The sequence below is a fragment of the Microtus ochrogaster genome (genome assembly GCF_000317375.1).
Source record: "Microtus ochrogaster isolate Prairie Vole_2 chromosome 14 unlocalized genomic scaffold, MicOch1.0 chr14_random_1, whole genome shotgun sequence".
Lineage (NCBI taxonomy): Eukaryota > Metazoa > Chordata > Mammalia > Rodentia > Cricetidae > Microtus > Microtus ochrogaster.
Genome location: NW_004949096.1, coordinates 4,328,765 through 4,346,944, shown reverse-complemented (window position 1 = coordinate 4,346,944; position 18,180 = coordinate 4,328,765). Strand labels below are relative to the sequence as shown.

The window sequence follows — 18,180 nt, the reverse complement described above, 5'->3', positions numbered from 1 at the left end:
TGGCATAAGAACAGACAGGAGGACCAATGGAAATGAATAGAAGACCCGGATATCAATCCACACATCTTCAAACACCTGATCTTTGATAAAGAAGCAAAAAATATCAAATGGAAAAAAGAAAGTATATTTAACAAGTAGTGCTGGCATTACTAGTAGAAGAATAAAAATATCACCATGCACAAAACTCAAGTCCAAATGGATCAAATACCTCAACATAAAGCCAGCCACACTGAACCTTACAGAAGAGAAAGTGGGAAGTACACTTGAACCCATTGGCACAGGGAACCACTTCCTAAATATAACTCCAGCAGCACAGACACTGAAAGAAATAATCAATAAATGGAACCTCGTGAAACTGAAAAGCTTCTGTAAAGCAAAGGACATTGTAAACAAGACAAAACGACAGCCTACAGAATGGGAAAAGATCTTCACTAACCCCACATCAGACAGAGGTCTGATCTCAAAAATATAGAAAGAACTCAAGAAATTGGACAGCAAAAGATCACATAATCCAATAAAAAAAAATGGAGTACAGACCTAAACAGAGAACTCTCAACAGAGGAATCTAAAAATGGCTGAAAGACACTTAACGAAATGTTTAACATCCTTAGTCATCAGAGAAATGCAAATCAAAACAATTGAGATTCCATCTTACACCTGTAAGAATGGCCAAGATCAAAAACTCTGATGACAACTTATGCTGGAGATGTGATGGGGAAAAGGGAACACTTCTGCATTGCTGCTGGGAATGCAAGCTGGTACAGCCCTTTGGATGTTAGTGTGGCAATTTCTCAGAAAATCAGGAAACAGCCTTTCTCAAGACCCAGTAATACCACTTTTGGTTATATAACCAAAGGATGCTCAATTGTGTCACAAGGACATGTGCTCAATTATGTTCATAGCAGCATTGTTTGTCATAGCCAGAACCTGGAAACAACCTATATGCCCCTCGACCGAAGAATGGATTAAAAAAAAAAGTGGTACATTTACACAATGGAATACTACACAGCAGAAAAAAAATGACAGCTTGAATTTTGCAGGAAAATGGATGGAACTAGAAAACATTATTTTGAGTGAGGTAACTCAGACACAGAAAGACAATTATCACATGTACTCACTCATAGGTGGTTTTGAAACATAAAGCAAAGGAAGCCAGCCTACAAACCACAATCCCAGAGAACTTAGACAACAATGAGGACACTAAGATCTAATCTACATGAGAAATAGAAAGTAGAAAAAGACAAAATCTCTTGAGTAAATTGGGAGCATGGGGATCCTGGGGGAGAACTGAAGTGGGAAAGGGAAAGGCAGGGAGGGGAGCAGAGAAAAATGTTGAGCTCAATAAATATCAATAAAAAATGCAAAAAAAAGACAAAATTAAAAAAAGATCTAAGAGAAATATTCTAACACTAGAAATAAATGTTTAATTAATATTTTCAGTGCTATCAGGGGTTTCTAAAATTCTATCTGAGCAAACAATTACTGTCAGCACCTTTATTTTCATTTGTCAAATACCAGGAATTCCTGAGAGGCCTCAGAGAATGACAAAAGGGTAGTGGCAGCACTAAGGAACTTTGGATGACCAAATTTTCACACTTTGAGCCCACAAAAAGGAGTCACAAATGTGAATGTGCTGACACATTTCTACCATCCCAACATATAGGAGATTGAGGTAGGAGGACCATGAGTACAAGGCCAGGCTAGGCCACATAAAATCTATCCCAAGGAGTCTTTAAGATGGGTCAAAATACACACCAAGAAAGGCTGATGATCAAAGTTGGATCCTGCTCATCCCTTAATTGCCCATCTTTATTTCATTCCTTTCAAGACTCAGGGAAGAGAGGGTGGGAGGATTTGAAGAGCCAGAGGTGAAGGACAATTTTAAGGAAAGAGATGTTGTAGACAAAAGAGGACAGATGTATTGAAATTCAGACTGTGACAGTACTCACAAGATCTGTCCAAGCTCAAGACAGATATAAACCTCAGCATTTGGCTGAGGAAGTGGGTACACGGACTCGCCACTACAGAGAAGCTAGTCACAAACGATGCTTCTGGGAAAGCGAAAATCAGTTTTCTTCAAAGGACCGACATTGGGTATACCAACTACACTCTAGAGCAGGTCCATGCTCAGGAATAATTTGTACTCCATGTTTTTAGTGGCTTTTTCTTTTTTGAGAGCAAGAACATGAGATTGGGTGGATAGGGAGAGGGGAGAATCTTGGGGGAGTTATGGGATATGAAATAAAGTATGTACTGTATGTACTATTTTTTTAAAAAAGCACCACACACATCGAAGTTCATATCTAAAGTCAGCACTCCTAAGGGAGACAGGAAGCAGGGTCTGAAGCCTGAAAGCCAGATAGCTTGGTGTAGTGTGGAAGAAATAAGAGACCCCCTACTTCAACAAGGTGCTAAGACAGAACCAACTCAAAAAAAAAAAAAGGAAAAGAAAGAATTAATTCCTAAAAGACATCTTCACAACCATACCTGCATTCACATCCCATAAAAATTTAAAAAGTTCCCATCCCTCAAATCACAGAAAATACCTACAGTCCACTGACTATTAAATAATCCACGAGTCTATGAGATTGCAACAAAGGGAAAAGGTATCCTTACAGTAAATTCTAAGGAATAAACAGAAGAAATGTTGGTGTCTAAAAATCACCATTATCTATAATATATTCAAATATGAATCATCAGCAAGCCTGAAAATTCCCTAACAAAATTTATAAAAGTTAACATACTAATAGGAGCAATCGGGTATGCAAGGGAACTGATGCAAGCAGGGAGCACTCAGTACCACGTCTGTGGTGTATCTGCCAGATAATAAACCAAGTCTAATAAAAACAAAAACAAACTGAGGGAAAGTACAAAGGAAACAAAAACTGCTCATAAATGAAAGCCAAAGGCATACAAATGAATGTAATTTATGACCTGAAATACTTTCTGGAAAAGGTATTAATAATATAATTATCAAAATTGCATTAAGGTTCATAGATTAGACAATGATAATCACTGTTAATTTCTTGATTTTGATAAACATTCCATGACTGTGGTTTAAAATTACCTGGTTCAATAAATTTATACCTTAAACAGTACCAAATAATAAGTGCACACACAACAGAGAGTATACTGCAGGTGTAAAATTTTAACATATAGGGCATCTCAGTGAAGGTTTTCTGGAAGTTCTTTCTACATACTATTTTTGGAATGTCTCTATACTTTGAAATTAAAATTAGAGTAAGATCATGAAAAACATGCATGATTAGGAATTTTAATGACTGAAAACATTCACATGAAGATTTCTGCATAAAATAATTTGAATGGACCATTGCAATTGAGTAACTGAGTTTTCTCGGACAATAATTAATATTGAGGTTAGTGTCAGCTTACCTCTAAATAAGAAACTGCAGTACTACACACTTTTTCTTCTTTAATCTCATCCATGGATTTGAAAAGGTCTAACATTGTTAGGTACATCACTCCAGGCTCATCAGCTGATCCTAGCATTGTGTGAGTCTTCCCAGCTCCAGTGGCACCATATGCAAGTACTGAGGTTTCAATGAAAAAGAAGAGATCAACACTCACTGTTCCTATATAGTAATACTAAATGCAGGCTAGTGCTAGCTCTAACTGATATCCTGAACAGTAACTAACTTAGATCCAATAGGTATCACCTGTTTCTACTTAGCACTAATGTTATTGTGTGCTTCCCATACCGTGACAGGCAGAAGCACCTACTCACTTATTTGCCATCGGAATATGATAGCTATCCATATCCCTCTATGGTAGCATGACCATACTGCCTCCACCAAGGCAGACTGTGCTTTAGCAAATAACATGGAGCAAAGCAGACATAAGTTTGTTGAAATGAATGAATTTCATAAAGGTGATTTATAAAATTGTTCTTTAAATATTGTTTTAGGCAAATTACTTATTTGCACAATTCTATCCAGTACCATCAAGAAGGCATGCATTTCTTCAAATGTAAAAGAAATCCACTGAGTTACAAATGCAAACACTCAATACCATATTCAGTCATTAGATTCTTATATGTTAATAACTGATAAAATAGTTTTTGGAATGAATTAAGCTGGTGTTTCACTTTAGCTTATGAAAGAAGTTTTAAGACAGCTAATTACTATAAAGCCAGAGAGAAACTAAAGAAATGGTATTGACAGAGATCTTTTTTTTTTTTTTTAAAGATAAGGAGGGAGGAATCTTCAAAACATTTGGATACAAGTTAGAACCAGAAGTTCCAACCAATAAACGGCATTTTGTTCTTGATCAAGGATGAAGAGTATCAATTTTCTGTGACCAAACTGAGTAAGACAATCTTAGTGAAACATGTTATAACGTGGAATATGTTAGAGAAAACCCCATTAACAACTGACAATTTTAAAAATGAGATACTAGTATGCTAGTATTATGACACTGAATTAACTGGTCTGTTCTCAAAGACTAAATATAGCCTCCCTATGGTATAAGGAATGCTTCTTGGGCTGAAGATCTGCTAAAAAGCACACAACTCTCAAGCTTACCACGTTTTATTTAACCTTTTCATATTAAGGCATCTTATAGATGGTTCTGCAAAGAAACGGCAGGCTGCTTGACGGGGGCAGATGACTGTAGAGGTCAACAGCGGATATACTCGTCAGTTTAAATGGCGACAAATCTGGCACCAATTATAAGAAGCAGATGGCCTAATAAAACTGCAAAGAGTGTTTATAGGGGCAATGGCAGGGCTCCAGGAAGAAAGTTTCATTAAGAATAAGCTATGTATGACTACATTTCAAAGAAAGCTTGCACTTAAATTTACTAAAGTTTTCTTTTTAAAATAGAATTTATTTATTTTTATCTTATGTGCATCATTGTTTTGCCTCTATGTATGTCTGGTGTGAAGGTGTCAGATCTTGGAGCTACAGACAGTTGTTAACTGCCATGTGGGTGCTGGGAATTGAACCCAGGTACTCTGGAAAAGCAGTCAGTGTTCTTAATCACTGAGACATATCGTCAGCCCTACTAAAAGTCTTAAAACTATTAGAATGCTTGTACCTTGAACTTGATTTATTACAAGATTAAAACTGAAGTTAGAAAGAAAAATTCAACTTCAAACTGAAACAATTACCTGTGCAATTATATCCATTCAGAAAACTATGAAGAATTGGCTTCGTAGTATGTTCAAAAACTTCCATTTGAGTTGACGTTTCATCAAATACAGCATCAAATACAAACTTAAGATCTTTATTTTGTCTTTTAGTAATATCAAAATTTGTAGTTTTCTTTTTGTGAAAAAAACTGACTTCTTCTGGCTTGGGATCAAAAACGAGCATATGTTTATCCACAACATGAACCACTCTATGTAACGCAACTGTTTTTTCTTTTGTGCTCTCGGGCCGCACACGAACAACTACTTTCATGTGGTGACATAAATCCTCCTTAGTGACAGACATTTTTAGTTATCTTGATTCCTGCTCACATGAATGCTGGGGCAGTTTTCTGAAATTAAACAGGAAAAAGTCACTATTAGTTTTACTTAAATCTGGCATGTAATAGTTGTTTAAAAGGTAATGTTTATGTTCCACTTACCTAGAAAATGTATTACTGGAGAAATGTATATAGTCCTGTAAACTTAAACATCTCCCCAAAATGGCACACATGTACACAAAATCATGGTAAGAATTTCCTGAAATATTAATCACGTTCTTGAGTTTAAACAAAACTCAAACATTAGAGCTGATTCACTTTCTGATTTGACTTTTCAAATGGCTCTAACACAGTTTTAGGTTGGATGATGAAAATGAGCAGAGAAAGATCTTTCTGAATCAGATCAGGGTAATAACGGAAATTTTAGCTTGGGAACTCCTTTTAGTAAAAGTGATCTTGTCTGTAGTCTCTTGGAAGTGTAAAGATGCATCCAGGCTGTCTCTCCCTGCGTGTCAGAGATACAGTGGGTTAGTTCTTAAGTTGCAGTGGCTAGCCAGCACATGTCTGGAGAGGAGAGAAATAGTATACACTACTCATGTATTCAGAGATCCTATTCTCTGATCTCTTAATGTGCAGAGAGATCATATCTCCTAGGAATATCAGAAGCTATACCCACAAAGCCTCACCAACGTGACTACCTAAACATCAACTGAACAAGGACCACAACAATCTTATGCTGAAGCTCACTAAGCCTCACTCTGCTACTCAGAGAACTCGAGGCAACTAAGAACAAATGCAGAAGCTGATTTTCTTCCCTCCTGTAGATTCTGAGCATCCCATTCAGGTCATCAGACTTGGCAGCAAGTAACTTTACCTGCTAAGCCACTTTACTGGACACACATGTATATTTCAGGTGGCAAGTCCAAAATTCTGTGACAGTAACAAGCTTGTGAAAGGGGAGGCTAATGGAGCTGCAAGGCCAGGTTTTGGCATGGTCAGTTTAATTAAATCATTTATTTCCTTTATAACTGTTTACTTTCAAATGCCTGGATGTAATTTTATCTGTAGAGCTCAAAGAATGCTCAAGGGACTCCTTGCTTTCTTGAGCTCCAGCTAGAGAACAAAGAGAAATGAGAAATAAGATCAATTTCTCTTAAAATCTGTAACAGGTTGAAACACAAAGTTACATGTGACATTATTCTTCTTAAGTTCCTTTAAGAGACTGACAGAATTTCTTCCAAAAAAAATGTTACTTGACCAATACTTACTGTCTTTTAAAAAACCCACGAAATCCCCAATTAGCTTCAAATTCAGAGGTAAACTCTTAGATCTCATTAAAAATTTGGAAGATTGGCATCCCTTTACCTAGTTTTATCCTTTTAAACAATGGAAGACTGATCCTATTTTACAGAATTCATGCATTTTCCTACTTCCTGAATACAAGAAAGCAAAGAAAACTGTCTTTCCTCCATACTAGTGACTGAACCCATAGTGTTCTACTCATGGTTGAATTTTCTTAATCAAATACCTAGGGTGGATAGAAAACTCAAACAAACAGGGCCCATGACACACCTGTAGTTATAGCTACTGAGGAGGCTGAAGAAGGACAGATTAAACCCAGGAACTGGACACTAGTGTCCATAACAAAGAGACCATTGACTCAATGAGAACTACATTTAAGACATTTTAAAAATTTGAGTACTTCATACACGTATATAATGTTTTTTGATCAACCTTACCTATAACCTCACATATTCCCATCACTTTTGCTCAAAATATCCCTACTGAGTCAAAAAATATGTTTAACCCTAAACTCAGCGATCTGCCTGTCTTTGCCTCCCAAGTGCTGGGATTAAAGGCATGTGCTACTACCACCAGGTTCAGAGGTTCAGATATACATTTCTTCTTCTTCTTCTTCTCCTCCTCCTCTTCTTTTTTTCTTTTTCGAGACAGGTTTTCTCTGTAGCTTTGGAGCCTGTCCTGGAACTAGTTCTTGTACGCCAGGTTGGCTTCAAACTCACAAAGATCTGCCTGCCTCTGCCTCTCGAGTGCTGGGATTAAAGGCGTGTGCCACCACCGCCCGGCATTTTTTTCTTATTTTTTTCAGATATACATTTCTTAAAGATAATAAATACTTCAATATACTGACATCTTCAGAAATTAATGATATTATTCATACATTGAAGAGATGCTTTTTTTTCTAACATGGGTAACTAAGAAATTGGGATCTAGGGGGCTGGAGAGATGGGGTCAGTGGTTAAGAGCACTGACTGCTCTTCCAGAGAACCCTGGTTCAATTCCCAGCACCCACATGGCAGCTCACAACTGTCTGTAACTGTAGTTTCAGAAAATCCGACATCATTATCACAGACATATACACCAACACACATAAAATATATAAGTTATTAAAAAGAAATTCATATCTAGTTGACTCTGTATCAAGTGCAGAGACCATGTTTAATAAGAAAGTTATTGTTATCTGTGGAATAAGATGTTCTAAGGATAGTAGTAGAGTTGACCTTTTCACACTGCTGTTCTTTGTCAGTTTCTTTTTGTTCCAGTGAGACTGTCATAAAGTTCAACCACACTTTATGCATATACTGATGCTCTTTGAATTTCCACGTCACTAAGACACCAAAGACTTGGACCTCTGAATACATAAGCAGTGTATAAAGATGTGTGCCACCACCAGCTGGCTATGCACCACCACCACCTGGGTGCAGTAACTATTCTTAACAATCATGCTTACAATACTTGCATTACTTCAATGTGGTGATGACTAGCAATAGTGGTGACAATAAGTCACTCTCTGGCAGGAATTACAGCAAACGCTTTATATTCATGTCATTCAACCATCATTATAATCATGCAATGTCTGTTTATAAACATAGTTTTTCCAACTGCTTTTACTAATGAGACAGAAACTGGACCCAGATCCAAATCCAAAGTACACAACTACGAAAGAGAAAAGACTGCTTCCAAACAGGCGTACAGAAGTAGAATGACATAGCTATGAATTATGTCAAACCCATACAATTCTGCTTCAACACTGTTTAGAACACTCTCCTCACTTAGGGTTTCTAGCATAAACCTTTCTGTACATTAACTTCAGTGTTAGGGCCCCTGATTTGACTGGCTTACAGACATCAGGGCAGAATGACAAGCTGCCACGGAGGGAAGGTCAGCACCGTGAGTGGGCTATCTTTTCCATCGCTCTTCACAGCATTGACACTTATTCGTTACTGATTTGCGCTATAACTATAGTGGGACAAGATGCTGTTTAACATGAGAAACCTTGCATATCTGTAACTAAGGGTTCGATAACGAGCATACCTCTTACAGCAAATCATTCTCGCTTAATTAAATAGTTCCTACAATATAGTGCATTTAATAGCAAGTGCTATTTATCATTTCCGTGCATTTCATAGCCTAACACCAAAGTTAAAGAAAGCAAACCCAAGCTAGGAACTGGGCGAGGTGCAATGACAACACCAACAAAGTTAGCTTCTTTGTAAGGCCAAGGCCAACGAGATCCTATAGGAAAGGGTTGCAAAAATAGCTCCTTGCCTTCAGGTCTTTCATTATTTTTCTTTGTGGTCCTCGGCAACACAGGTGGGCAGTCAGGGCCGGTCGTGCCCGTTGCCACACCTGAGCTCCGGACTGACCAGTGACCAGAGAGCCGCTGTGTACAAACAAAAGCTCCTCACCTGACAGTAAAGCACAGACGTCGCACACTAACGTGTGCAGCTTAAGCAGGCTACTCCGAATTTGGAATCCGGAAGGAACCTCACACTCCAAGAGGCTGGACTGTCAGAGCCCTCAGTCCAGGACTGGGAAAGGGGCCAGCTACCGTTTAAAGGGACCTGCTTCCTCTCGGGGCTCGAAGGCGAAGCCCCGGGACCTCGGCGATGGCAACGGCGGGCCGAGTCGTGCCGCCACAGACAGGCAGCCCCGGGTCCTTCCCGCCGGGGGACCAAGGGGACCCGCGTCCCGCACTCCGCGCCCAAAGCTCCTCTGTCCGCAGACCTGACCGCAGCCGCCGGACCCTGCACTCCCGAGACCTAGAACCCGTCCCCGGACAGTGCCCAGCTCACTCACCTGGAGAAAGCGTCCGCGGAAACTTGGCTGAGAAGGCTTCCAGGCGCTCCAGGCACAGCCACAAAATTCAAACCCAAGCTAGCTTCCTCAGCGACGTATATCATTGGCTGCCGCTCTGCTGACGTCATCACGTCGGACGTTGCCAAGGCGTCTCGCAGTTTGGGGCCTGAGGCCGGGCCTCCCAGGCCAGTGGGGGGAGGGAGGAGGAAAAGCGGCTTTTCTGGGCGTCTCCGTGGCAACGCGCGCGATCGTTTCCGGGAGCCGCTGGCGGAGTGGGCGGAGCTAGGGCGGAGGTGCAGGCGGGAAGCCACCTGGGAGCCGTAGTTTGGTGGCAGACCCTGGGAGTGAGTAGGTTCCTGTGGTGTGGGGTGGTCTGCTTCTCCTTCGGGGCAGAAGGCGTGTTAAAGGGCATGGGTTATTTTGTTCTTTTTTTCCTTTCTGGTTACTCAGGCTTCCAAGGATTAGGTCTCATGCTATGAAAGGTATAGGGCTTCTACCTGAATTAATTATAAGTTCAAGACTTCTGGCTCCAGGTCCGAAGTCTTCCTGTCAGGACTTCCTGGCCTGTTCTCCTTATGGCTGACTGAAAATATTTGGTAATTTGACGGCTTTTTACATGTTCAAGGACGACATTACAAAATAAAAAAAAAAAACCACTTAATGACATTGGCTTAGTACATTATTTGACCAGGTTGTTGTTGAATGTTATTCTAGATTGTATTATTTCTGAATGTATACTTTAGAACAAAAATGCATGGAAACATGGGAAATATTTTTTGTGAATAACTCATTTTTAATTTGGCAGGGTACTTTGCATTTTATATTTGTATTGTGGCTAGGCAAGCCCCCTATCATCCTCAGCCCTTGAGATAAATTTAGTATTCTGATGTTAATTTCATTGCTGTTGTTTATATGACTGTCCATTTAATTTCATTGCTGTTGTTTATATGACTGTCCATTTACTTAGCAATTATTACTTGATGATTTTAGGAACACATTAGTCCATAATGAAGTCAATGTCTCTGCCCTCCTGGAGGTTAGATTCCAGTTGATTGAATATCACTGTAAAATTGTGGATGTTTCAGAATAGTGCATTCTCTCTCTTCCTTTCTCTCTGTCTCTCTCTCTGTTTCATATTTTGAGACAGAGTTTTGGCTGGCCTTGCTATGTAGCTAAGGCTGGCCCAGAACTCAGAGATCTGCCTGCCTCTGCCTCCCAAGTGTTGGGATTAAAGGCGTGCACCACCACACCCAGCAGTGCAGGCTACTGTTAGTAGAATTTTTTGTTGAACGCTCCCAGATTATAATGGAGAGTCCCTATTTCTATTGAAGAAAATCAGGAACATTGCAAACTATTCATCATGCATGTTCTATGAGTTTTCCTGAGCCCTGGATAGTCCAGCAATAAAGTGACTACTTATTTTTGGTTGAATTAAATGTACCAACTAATGACATCATTTGTGTTGTACTGGGTTTGGCAATAAAATTGAGAAGAGTTAATTTTATTTTAAATACTCCTTCACACCTGGCGATGGTGGCACATACCTTTAATACTGGCACTCGGGAGGCAGAGACCGGCGGATTTCTGTGAGTTCCAGGCCAACCTGGTCTATAGAGCAAGTTTTAGGACAGGCTCTAAAGACACACAGAGAACTCTGTCTCTAAAGACCAATAAAACAAAATCCCTCAGTCTATAGTAGTTGGCCTTTGGTGTCCCAGGCATATTATTAACTCCTTACATATTACTTCACATTAGTCTCAAAACAGACTAAGAGTCAGGCGGTGGTGGCCCATGCCTTCAATCCCAGCACGCAGGGAGACAGAAACAGGCAGATCTCTGTGTGTGAGGTCAGCTGGGTCTACAGAGTGAGTTCTAGGACAGCCAGCCAGAGATACACAGAGCAACCTTGTCTCGAAAAACCAAGCCAAGCCAAAACAACAACAAAAACAGACAGTAAGAAAGAGACATGTTTTGATTTTATTGCAAGAAAACTGAAGTGTTAGAAAAATCTCTATTTGTCTTGTAAAACCAAATTCCAGCTATTTGTATTTAAAATACTTTTTGTCAAGTGTCTATAAAGTGATATTTTAATCTAGTTTGAAATGTTTATCTTGCCATCTTGCAAAATTGGTTAATAAATAAGGCACATAAATTTCAGTTTTTGCTTTTTACATCCACACTGTATAGATTTCTTAGTGATAAAGGTGTAGCCACACCTAATCCAGATACTATAAGTTTAGTTTCAGTTCCCCATTGCATTTGCTCTATAGTAGTGTTCAAATTATGAAATCTATACTCTTGAGGAATCTTGCATTTGATTAAAACAGCGGTTTTGGCAATACAATCACTGCCATTATTGTGGAGTTGGCAACTCATGAGTTTGGCAGAAGTAACAACAGGACAAGAGAACCTCCTGCTTTCTAACGAAATGAAAGGGGTGGGGGGAAGAACCAAAGCTTTCCAAATGTGCAGGGCTAAGAAGATCGAAATTTCCATCTTTGGTTAGAAACTGGCGATGATGTATGTAGCCATTACAAAACTTTTAGTCGACCCAAGAGAAAAGTGAAAGTTACTTTTAAGGTTGCGACGGACTTTTGGCTTTTAAATCCTTAAAGGTGTGTTTAAACTTGGCAATGGTGAGATCTTATTTTCCTGGGAAGGTCTTTTGGAAACCTTTGACCCTCAACACCTTTTCCCTGCAGGTGCTGGGAGCAACGGAACGAAAGTCAGACAGACTTCAGTTGCCCCGACGGATTGGAGCCCATCAGTCCGTCGTGACAAGTTTTCCCCCACCCCCGACCTAGATGTATGCAAGTCCAGGCTCTTCTGTTTCTTAGTGTCGCGGCTGGCCCAACTTACAGGCTGACTGAGGACTCTTCTTTCCTCAGGTGAGGAGAAGGCAGCGAGTGGCTAGTTCTGGGATGGAGATGGTGCTCTTGGTTTAGGGGTTTTGGGAATCCTATCTCCACCCAGCTAAGGAAGTAGAAGCCCCTCCCCCAACTGCTTGGTGTCTGCTTGTCAGCCTGACTGTGAAGATTGCCCAGGACTGGCTGGAATCCGATGACAATGGGTGCCTTCCTCCCCTTTCCACTGCCCTCTGCCTCCCCGCCAGCCCGCTGGTCGCGTTTTAGCATTAAAATTACATTTGTTACAACATTTTCTCCCAGGGTAGACTAATCACAGTGACGGTTAGCAGCCCGAAGGAAGTACTCTTTATAGTCATCAGTTTGTAGTCCCACAATTAAAAGAGTAACCTGGTCAATTTTGTGGTCTCCATAACTTAAGATGACTTTGCTGGTGTCGAAGAGTGAAAAGATTTCCCTACAACACACTGCAGTCTGCTTTAGAGGCCAGGTTTACTGACTCGCAAGAAATTAAACAACCTTCCGAGGTTGCAAAGGGATCAGTTTGTTTTGGTAGGTAGACGGGGCTACGAGGATGGAATTTCCTTTAGTTTGTACTCAGTAAATTTTAGGGCACCATCTCAACAAAGTGGGATCCTACAAACAGTCTCAAGGCTACAAATAATCATTTGCAGTCCCTTCTCCATGTTTGCCTAGGTTACAAGCTAGTTAGTTCATAACAAGAAAAAAAAATTAGACACGAAACAGTAGTCGCTCACCCCTTTAATCCCAGCACTTGGGAGGAAGGCAGAGGTAGGTGGAGGTCTGTGAGTTCTAGGCCAGCCTCCTCTACAGAGATAGTTCCAGGATAGCAAAGGCGGTGCAAAGAAACTCTGTCTCAATAAATTGGGAGCATGGGGACCATGGGAAACGGTAGAAGGGGAGGGGAGAGGAAGGGAAAGGAGCAGAGAAAAATGTATAGCTGAGTAAAATTAATTAAAAAGAAAAAAGAAAAAAAAACTGTCTCAAAAACAAACAAGTAAGAAAACTTGGCTTTACTTTGAACATAATTAAATGAATGCATAAAATTTGAGTACAATAAAGAATAAAATGCTAATGCAAACAATTTTGCATCCATTTTTTTTGTTTTATTTCCACATTATTTTGAGTTTTTCATTGACAGCAGAGCTTCCTGTAAAAAATACAGTTAAAATCTGGACAAGGGGCTGGAGACATGGCCCAGTGATTGTTTGTACTGTTGGAGACCAGAGTTCATTTCCCAGCCCCCAGATCATTCTACCCACCACTGCCGCTAGCTCCAGCTTTGGGGAATACCATGCCTCTAGTCTCTATTGGCACTTGTATTCATTTGAACCCCCCAAGATAAAAATAAGTTATTAAAACTGTTAGGATATAGAGTATAGGCTGTTTGCATATTCCAGATTCCATTCTTTTGCCTGATGCATGGAGTTCCTTTTGTTGGTCTATTAGTTCCAAGTAGAGCAAAGCCAAGATATAGGAGGTATTTTCCATTAAAAATATAATTTGTGAGCTACTATATATACATAGTCAGTGTAGTGTACCATTAAATTATATATGTACATTAAAGTAGTTGCATTGGGTTATGTTTATAACACTGAAAATAAAGATTTTAGGCTCTGAAGATAGATCCTTTACACTGTAGTTACAGTTATAGCTCTGGATATGGGGTAAGTAATTTAGTTTCTTCAATTATAATACAGCAATAACTACACTCAACTCCAAGAACTATGATAGATTACATGAGGTAGAACATAGTTTTTACATAGAGTTATTGTCACTTAGTGCTGAATAAAAATTAGTTATTATCTTGAAAAAAGGTCCATCAAATTAAAGGGTACTTGTGCTTGGCATTTTAAAGTTATCTGGAGAATTTAAAGAATAACTAACAATTTGGTAAATTTGTTGGTGCTTCAGAATTCGAAATTCACTTTAGAGTTTATTTCTAGTTTCTTTGGCACCTCCATATTTTCGCTATTTCTTATTGGCACATAATTCAGTGAATTATTTCTAAAGCATATTTGATGTGTTACCTTTAGGGTAGCATCTTACTCATGCTCTATCTATTTAACATATGCACATACATTTGTATTGCATTCTGTTTTCGTCAATACATATGAATTATTTTACTTTCTATTACAAAAGGAAATGGAGACATTTATATAGGACATTTATAGTTCTTCAAGTAATTTGAAAATGCAAATTTAGTGGGTGCAATCAGACGAGATTGATAAAAACATTTATTTTGTGAAATCTGGAATGTATTCACTGGTCTGTGTGTTCTCCTTCTCCCCTCCACTGAAACACTTGGTAAGCACTTATCGTTCATTTGATTTTATGCATATGAAATCATAGGACTTATTCTTAAATAACTCTTAATCCATGAGGAAGGAAGAGAAGTACCAACTGGGTATTTACTATAGAAGTATTATAAACATTTGGTCAAAACACCAATGCTTTTAAATATTTTTCTGTTAATATGTTAATGTAAAGCTGGGCGGTGGTGGCGCTCGCCTTTAATCCCAGCACTCAGGAGGCAGAGGCAGGCGGATCTCTGTGAGTTCCAGGCCAGCCTGGTCTACAAGAGTTAGTTCCAGGACAGGCTCCAAAGCTACAGAGAAACCCTGTCTCGAAAAACCCAAAAAAAAAAAAAAAAACCAATATTAATGTAAGTATTCTTTTCTCCTTCTGCATTTAGAAGAATTTCAAATTGGAGAAGATGAGAAAGTTTGAGAGTCTCAATGACTGTGTTATCTGTTTGCTTGGTTTTAGGCCACAGGGTGTATACATCTCAAAACAGGGATCTGTGGTGCAGTCTAGTGGTAGAGAGGGAACTTAGTGTACACAGGCCCTGCCTGGTTCAATATCTAACACCAGCTAACAAGGAACACTTACACCCCCCCCGCCACATACCCACATCAGACAAACCAAACCAAAATAGTAGCATGAAATTCCAAAGTATATAAGGTGTCATGGCATGTAGTATTTGGGAAGCTGAGGTAGATATCAAGTATGAGATTATCCTGGTTCCATAGCAAGACCTAGCCTAGTTTAAAAAAAAAAAAGGAATAAAAATGTATTTAGCGTTTGATTGTTTATGTGGTATGAGTAAACTGGGCTTGATCTCCAGGATTGAAGGGAATAGGGAAGAAATGAATACCCAAATGTGCCCTGTTGAGCGTTAAGTTGTAGCTTGACTCAATGTGTGCTTCCTGGGTACAGGTTGTGCTGAGGCTGTCTTGTCAGAGACCCTTTTGACAATCTTCAAGATTTTCCCAGTGATCGTATTTTCTTGTCTGGCCTCCATGTTTACTCATTTCCAGTGCCAGGCTTCTCAAAGCTAAGTTGAATGTATTAATTTAGCACTGAGAACAATAAGGGAAACAACAGGAAATAAAGGATGAACCAAACCTAAAGTAAAATATTTATATTCTCTTTCCTGCTCTAGTTTAACTTTTAGACAAGATTGGGTGAGCCCTGGGTGCTGTGGCCATAAACCAAGTTTAACTTTTAAATAAATATTTTTAAGGTTTTTAAATCTACTCTTTAGAATTAATTAATAACTATATTGCAGAAAATGAGTTACCAATTTTCATACTGATGAGGGGTAAAAATGGATGGTTTTAGAGTTCATAAAGCCACTGTAAAAGTTATATTTGTTTAATTAATTGGTTAATTATTTTCGCAGTTCAGGTTGTCCTCCAGCACCCTTCTTGCTTGAGGTTTGGAATTGTAGATGTAGTTATGGTGCCCCGTGAGAAATTACATTTAAATTATGTTTGTGTGTTCACTTGGGTTTCTTGTTTCATGTGAAGAAGGCAGTCACCTTTGCTAGCTTAGATGATGAGTCTTAAATGTTTTATTTGTGTATTAAACAGTTTATGTTAATGAGCTTTCTCCCAAATAGTGTGTCTTTTAAAAAAATTAGAAACTAGGTTGAAAAGATGACTCAGCAGTTAAGAACCCTGGCTGCTCTTAAGGAGGACATGGGTTCAATTCCCAGCATCCACATGGCAGCTCACAACTGTCTGTAACTTCCAATCCAGGGAATCTGACATCTTCACATAGACATACGTGCAAGCAAAGTACCAGTGCATAAAAAAGATTAAAAGCCCCAAATCAACAATTTTTAATTTTTTCTTCTAGATTTTTTGATCTTCAGAATGCTTCGATATTCATGTTTTTGTAGAATGTACAAAGGACTGTTTTACTGCTGGGTGGAGTCCGGTGCATTTAATTTGGGTGTCTGTCCCCAAGCAATGCATACTTCAGCAGCCGTGCATACTGAATATGAATCTCAGGAAGAGACAACTCTGTGTGGTACTAGGAGTGTTCATAGATCTGAAGAGAAAGATTCTGAAGCCATGGCTAAACTGCATATTCCAGTAATGGTGGATGAAGTTATTCATTGCTTGACACCTCGAAAAGGGCAGGTGAGTTGATTTTTTTAAAATCATTGTCATTTTTTATTGGGTTGTAAGTCACTATTTAAAAGTATATAATTGGGTATTATTTAGTATATTGATGTGCTTATGAAGTCATCACTATCGTCTAGTTAGGAGTTTTTTAGTACATGGATAAGCCTCATATCCATTGGCAGTTGGTCTTTTGTTTACTTTTCTCTGGACCTTCAAAACCCCTAAGCTATTTTATGTCATTTTGGATTGACCTAAAGTATGTTTTGTGCTTACATTCTTTGACTTACTGCTTTTTAAAGATTTACCCATGTTGTAGAATGTTGTGAGTTTTTCTTTTTACTTTTATCCATTTGTATGTATATGCATGCATGCATGTGATTTTGGGCCTCAAATCCAGAGTTTCACATATACTAGTTAGTGCTTTCTCACTGAGCTACAACCACAGCCCTGCTTTGTTCTTTTTTACTGTAGATTTCTCCATGATATGGGTATAATGTGCTTTGTCTAGCCATTTGTCTTTGGATCTGATTATGTTAGTTACTATTTTCTGTTTATCATAGTTGCACATTTTATGAAGATTTGTGCACAAGATTTTGTGTGAATGTATGATTTTAATTCTCTTATATAGTGATTGGCAGGTTAGAATCTGAGAAATTATTTACCTGAGTTTTTAGTTTTACCAGATCACAGCTGTCAGAATCATATATACTTGCTGAGAGGTTGAGTATGAAAACTCAATTCCAGAACAGTTTTTTGAGGATTTTATAATCTTTTTAAAGAGTGATTAGAGATAAGATCGCGTTCTGAATCCCTGTTCCTATTTTCTTAGCTCTACATTTCCAGTACCCATCTGTGTCATGCCGAACTCTCCAGAGATTCTAAACCAATTGAGAGAGAGAGAGAGAGAGAGAGAGAGAGAGAGAGAGAGAGAGAGAGTGCATCCTTATTTCTCTAATAAAACACCTGAAGCTTGATGAATTGTAACGGAAGGTGATATGCATAGCTCTGTATTAGAGGCTGGAAATCCACCTACATTGGCAGTTGCTTTCGTGGAGACTTCCTTGTCTGTATCACATGATAGTGAATGGAATTGTGCATGTCACATGGACGAGAGACTGAATGGTGAGATGGGTAGCTGAACCATGAGGAGAGACCTCATGTCATATTTGTTTATTCCAAATGTCATGTAAGAAGTATCATTTTCTTCTGAGATCAATATGACCCTAATCCTCCTGCAAGGATGGTGTTTGAAATTCAAGGACCTCTTAACATTACCACAACAGAGAACGAGCTTCCAGCACATTAACCCTTGGGCAAGAAATTAGATGTCTACTATTTGAGTGCTCTCTCTCTCT

The 18,180-nt window shown here is 39.0% G+C and overlaps 2 protein-coding genes across 7 annotated transcripts in view; one reads left to right on the top strand and one right to left on the bottom strand.

Annotated features, from left to right (window-relative positions):
- The window catches only part of Kif18a (kinesin family member 18A), a 71,732-nt gene extending 62,101 nt beyond the window's left edge, over window positions 1-9,631 (bottom strand). The window contains exons 1-4 of one of the 3 annotated variants that reach the window (XM_013352622.1): window positions 9,526-9,620; window positions 5,590-5,932; window positions 5,129-5,499; window positions 3,394-3,551 (exon numbers count right to left, since the gene is read on the bottom strand). In XM_013352622.1, the coding sequence (XP_013208076.1) occupies window positions 3,394-3,551; window positions 5,129-5,453 (483 nt within the window). In that variant the 5' untranslated portion in view covers window positions 5,454-5,499; window positions 5,590-5,932; window positions 9,526-9,620. Of the gene's footprint in view, window positions 1-3,393; window positions 3,552-5,128; window positions 5,500-5,589; window positions 5,933-6,301; window positions 6,512-9,525 lie in introns of those variants that run through there. The other 2 variants (XM_013352620.1, XM_013352621.1) reach the window with 2 other exon arrangements.
- A 162-nt stretch (window positions 9,632-9,793) lies between these two features.
- Mettl15 (methyltransferase like 15) overlaps window positions 9,794-18,180 on the top strand; it is a 188,711-nt gene continuing 180,324 nt past the window's right edge. For 2 of the 4 annotated variants that reach the window (XM_013352576.2, XM_026787668.1), the window contains exons 1-3: window positions 9,794-9,873; window positions 12,228-12,413; window positions 16,554-16,840. In XM_013352576.2, the coding sequence (XP_013208030.1) occupies window positions 16,571-16,840 (270 nt within the window). In that variant the 5' untranslated portion in view covers window positions 9,794-9,873; window positions 12,228-12,413; window positions 16,554-16,570. Of the gene's footprint in view, window positions 9,874-10,010; window positions 10,122-12,227; window positions 12,414-16,553; window positions 16,841-18,180 lie in introns of those variants that run through there. The other 2 variants (XM_005364050.3, XM_026787667.1) reach the window with 2 other exon arrangements.